General features: G+C 38.2%; 1 protein-coding gene across 4 annotated transcripts in view; it reads left to right on the forward strand.

Moving 5' to 3' along the window:
• The window catches only part of COL1A2 (collagen type I alpha 2 chain), a 68373-nt gene that overhangs the window by 21382 nt on the left and 42471 nt on the right, over window positions 1-4520 (forward strand). For 3 of the 4 annotated variants that reach the window (XM_019508435.1, XM_019508438.1, XM_019508436.1), the window contains exons 9-14: window positions 241-294; window positions 600-653; window positions 1126-1179; window positions 1484-1537; window positions 3885-3929; window positions 4218-4271. In XM_019508435.1, coding sequence (XP_019363980.1) covers window positions 241-294; window positions 600-653; window positions 1126-1179; window positions 1484-1537; window positions 3885-3929; window positions 4218-4271 — 315 coding nt within the window. Of the gene's footprint in view, window positions 1-240; window positions 295-599; window positions 654-1125; window positions 1180-1483; window positions 1538-3884; window positions 3930-4217; window positions 4272-4369; window positions 4415-4520 lie in introns of all 4 variants that reach the window. The other variant, XM_019508437.1, reaches the window with a different exon arrangement.

Below are 4520 nucleotides of genomic sequence, written 5' to 3' on the forward strand. Positions count from 1 at the left end.
ATTTATCTGCATGTCCATGTGAATTTGAACCTGCCACTTCTGCTGAGTCCTGGTGCAGAGAGAGAAGTGAGATTCATGCTGCTCAAGTCCATAAACCACAAAGCCAATTGGCTTTCACAAAACTTCAGAAGGAAGGACTCGGATTCAATTCAGTGCATCCCTAATTCATATGTAATACCATAACAGTTGAGGAATCTTCATTCAATTTTCCATTTCAAATAATCCTACTTCTTTTAATAGGGTGCCCAGGGTCCCCGTGGTCCACCTGGTCCTCCTGGAAAGGCTGGTGAAGATGTAAGTAACTCTTGCATATCATTTTTTCTCTACTGGATTCAGGAGATACATGACTAGAATCTGTCAAATTTAACTAGTAATTTTATAAAACCTACACATTTTCTGGTGACACTTATTCTGGAGTCTAAATACACACTTAAAAAAGGAAAAAATATTGTTAAACATTGTTGTGATATAGTTTTTTAATCTCTCCAAATATACATTTTAGCTTCCAAAACACAGGTTATAGATTATACAGACTAACATAACCCCCTGGCTCCTTTGAAGAGGTGTTCCATATTTGTTCATTTTCTTTTGCTTTTTAGGGCCATCCTGGAAAACCTGGACGATCTGGTGAGAGGGGTGTCTCTGGTCCTCAGGTGAGTGCTTGTCTGCCCCATAACAAACATATAATTGCCTGAGTCAGTGAAACCTAGAGTATTTGTATTAGAAAAGTTGTGTGGTTCCTCTGGCCTGTAATGCTGGTGTAACTCCTACTGATTGTTTGTTGGGAGCCATACAGGAAAAGCAGGCAGACTCCTTACCATGCAAGACCAGAATATGTCTTCTGTCCTGATTGTAGCTATGATACATATTCAGTCCATTGCACATATGCACTTATAGCCTGGGTTTGCTTGCTGTTGTTAATTTGGATCAGGGCTGATCCAATGAGGGATAGGAATAGAATGCTCAGAATTTTATGGATCAGAACTCCAACCTAATTTATCTTAGAAGATCTAGGGAACTTTAGTCAGACTTTATGATTTTTCTTTTTATCTGTCAGGTCTAATATTAAAGATGATCTTTCATGCTCACTGTCTTTTCTCTCTCTTTTTTTTTTCCTTTTAAAAGGGTGCTCGTGGTTTCCCTGGAACTCCTGGACTGCCTGGCTTTAAGGGAATTAGAGTGAGTACGTTTTTTCCCTAACTGGTTGACAATGAAAACATTTCAAGGTAATCAAGTCCCGATACAGTCTTTCACAAATGAATTTATACAAGAGACATTGTAGGGACATGGACAAGAAGTTCATAAAGCCTTGAACTTGCCTCTGATGTAACAGAATGGGGAAAAAAATCATAAATATCACTGGGCAAAAGTTGTGCACGGAAAGATGGTTTTTCAAATAAGGATTGGTGGTTTGTTGATATGTATAAAGATTTGTGAGAAGCAGCAGTTTAACAATTGCTCTATTTTTTTCCTACCAATAAAGGGACACAATGGTCTGGATGGTCAGAAGGGACAAGCTGGTACTCCAGGCATTAAGGTAAAAACTAAATCAGAATATTCATATTTCAAATGTAGGAGGTATTCACATTCCTAGCAAAGTACACTAGGATTCATCTCCCACATTATCATTTTAAACATTGCTTAGGGTGGAAGAACTCAAACATCAGCTAATCCAGGTAAGATAAACTCTTACTAATTTAAGATAAAAGCATATATGCGTGGCTTTATATTTTGATCCCTTACTCATGGGAATAATTCTAATGAGTAAGAGCTATAGGATTTGGCCCCCAGCGATTACCTTCCCAGCAATTTCCAGTAATCTTATATCGTCCGATTCTCCTGCCATGCATTTTCTATTGAATGTTTGACTTCTAACCCATTACAATGACAATTTCTGCTGAAAAGTTTTGCTGTGTTATATTATAGTATGATTCCTGTTAGAATCTTAGATGGACAGAAACACTGTTCTAATTTAGACTTACTTCGTCTTTCTGCACTTCTTCATTTACCACCTATAAGTTTATCAGGGGTGACCACCAGTATCTGGGGGAACGTTTCTTCACCAGAGCGCCCCAAGGGATGACAAGGTTGAACGGTCATAAACTACTACAAGACCGTTTCAGGCTGGACACAAGGAAGAATTTCTTTGCTGTCCGAGCCCCCAAGGTCCGGAACAGCCTGCCATCGGAGATGGCTCAAGCACCTACACTGAACACCTTCAAAAGCAAATTGGATGCTTATGTTGCTGGGATCCTATGACCCCAGCTGACTTCCTGCCCTTTGGGCGGGGGGCTGGACTTGATGATCTTCCGAGGTCCCTTCCAGCCCTAATGTCTATGAAATTTATAACTTCATCGTTTAGCAACAGATTTAAAGATCACCCCTCCAAAACTGAATTTAGACATGGTACAGGAAGGTAGTATGCTGCTAGAAGCTCATGCTAGAAGTTAGGCTTTGACAGTTGTGAACACAGTGGCACAGAAATTTCACATCAACTTCTTTTCATCACTTCTTTCTTTAGATGTAATAATACATGTGCAGTACTGTTGATCATAGTATAGAGTTCTCATATTTATATGTAACATGGTATTTGATGTGGTATTTGTCTCAAATGACAAATATGAAGCTATCACATTCTGTTCAATCTTTTGGTGAGTGAGAGAACAATTACTCACCATATGTCATGAACATTATGGATATGGGAAAACAAACAAGTTACCACAAGGTTAAGTTAGCATGTAAATTTGAAGTGTGTTAGCTACTCCATAGCAGTTACCCATGTGCATGTTCCTACCTGCAGTAAATGCAATATAGCTTGTACCTCAATGCAAGTGGGTTAAGCTGCCTCAAATGTATTGGCAGACAAGAGCTTGCATGTGGATAGTTGCTGTGGAATGGCTAATGTGCTGTAAGTACATACCCTAGCTTACCTTGCAGTAGTAGTTTGTCTCTTTGCCCATACCATAATGTGACTAGAAGGTCTAAACATAGAAAGCCAAGATGCTATAATGGTATAACTACAGGGGTAGCAAGAGTAAATCTGGCCTTCTCTGTGCTGTGTAGAATCCAAGGGAGAATTGACACATTCACAGGGTTAATTGATATGAATCACATATGCAATTAAGATAGGAAGAGATGTACAGGTCTTACTGATGGAGTTTTAGCTATGTTTTACAGTATAACATAACTAAAATTATATGCATCTTATTATCATAAAGTAAATATCAGACAGTATTACTGCATACAAATATATTTTACAGTTTCAACTACCAAAATTGTTGTTCTCACTTCAGCAATTTTTACACCATACTGTAGCTTCAGCATGTTTCCAAAGAAAAATATACAGGACTTCTATCAGTGTTATAGTTTAAGTATAGGCTAGATGGGCCAATGAGCATGGCAATATCTGGAGGTCTAAAGAATGAAAAGGCTCCTCTCCCTATCTGTGATTTAGATGCTAAAGATGAAGTCTTACTTCTGGTCCCTAGATGGAGTGGGCTGAGGTTACATTTGTAACTTGTGCTAAGGAACAGGAAAGGGTAATTCTGCTACTGTTGTCCGAGAAAAAACTCTTATAAACAATTGATCAGATCATCAGGCTTTTATTTAGTGTATGTATCTTCATATTCTCCAGCTAGATATGAAACAAGGACTTCCTTGAACTCCTACTCCTTTTGAAGACAATGGCATGATTCCCGCTGAGTTCATTAAAAGTAGAATACAATTAATAATCTTTACAGGGATATTATACAGTTAACTCCACAGAGATCTTATTATCTACAGAAATCTTAACATTAACAATTACTTATAGGAATATGGTACAGTCTGTAAGAAACATATTTTAATCTAAGTTTAACTGATGGACAATTCTCTATTTTTCACAGGGTGAATCTGGTGCCCCTGGTGAAAATGGTACCCCAGGACAATCTGTAAGTATTACCACTGCTTATGATTGAGGAAAATTACTAAATCTGTCATACTTTTCAATTGATTTTCAATTAATGTTTGCAATTTACCACCACCAGTTAGTTATTCTAATTTAACCCTAGGTTAGGGTTTAATAGAACTGGCAACATTTGTTTAAAATTGGAAGCTATGATTATATTTAGCATTATTCAGAGGACTAGAGAAGAAGACTTGGTAAAAGAAATCTAAGAGTTATGTCTTGCTTAATATGTATGTACGAATTAACTAAGCAACTCAATGCATTCTTCTAGGGTGCTCGTGGCCTGCCCGGTGAAAGAGGAAGAATTGGTGGACCTGGCCCAGCTGTAAGTGACTTAATATTTGTACATTTCTTCTCATGACACACAATTACATTCAGTTTGTGTAATCCTCAGAAGCTAATTCTCATGTGTTCTTCCCCCAGGGTGCCCGTGGAAGCGATGGTAGCGCTGGTCCCACTGGTCCTGCTGTAAGTTTCATTGTCCTTTAACAAATGAGGTCTTGTAGCCATTTCCCAGCCTATACAAAATTTCTCATTCCCCAGGGAGATGATTTGAGTGGCCTTTTTAAGTTCT

Source organism: Gavialis gangeticus, unplaced genomic scaffold (genome assembly GCF_001723915.1).
Source record: "Gavialis gangeticus isolate Ggan-Ray unplaced genomic scaffold, GavGan_comp1, whole genome shotgun sequence".
NCBI lineage: Eukaryota > Metazoa > Chordata > Crocodylia > Gavialidae > Gavialis > Gavialis gangeticus.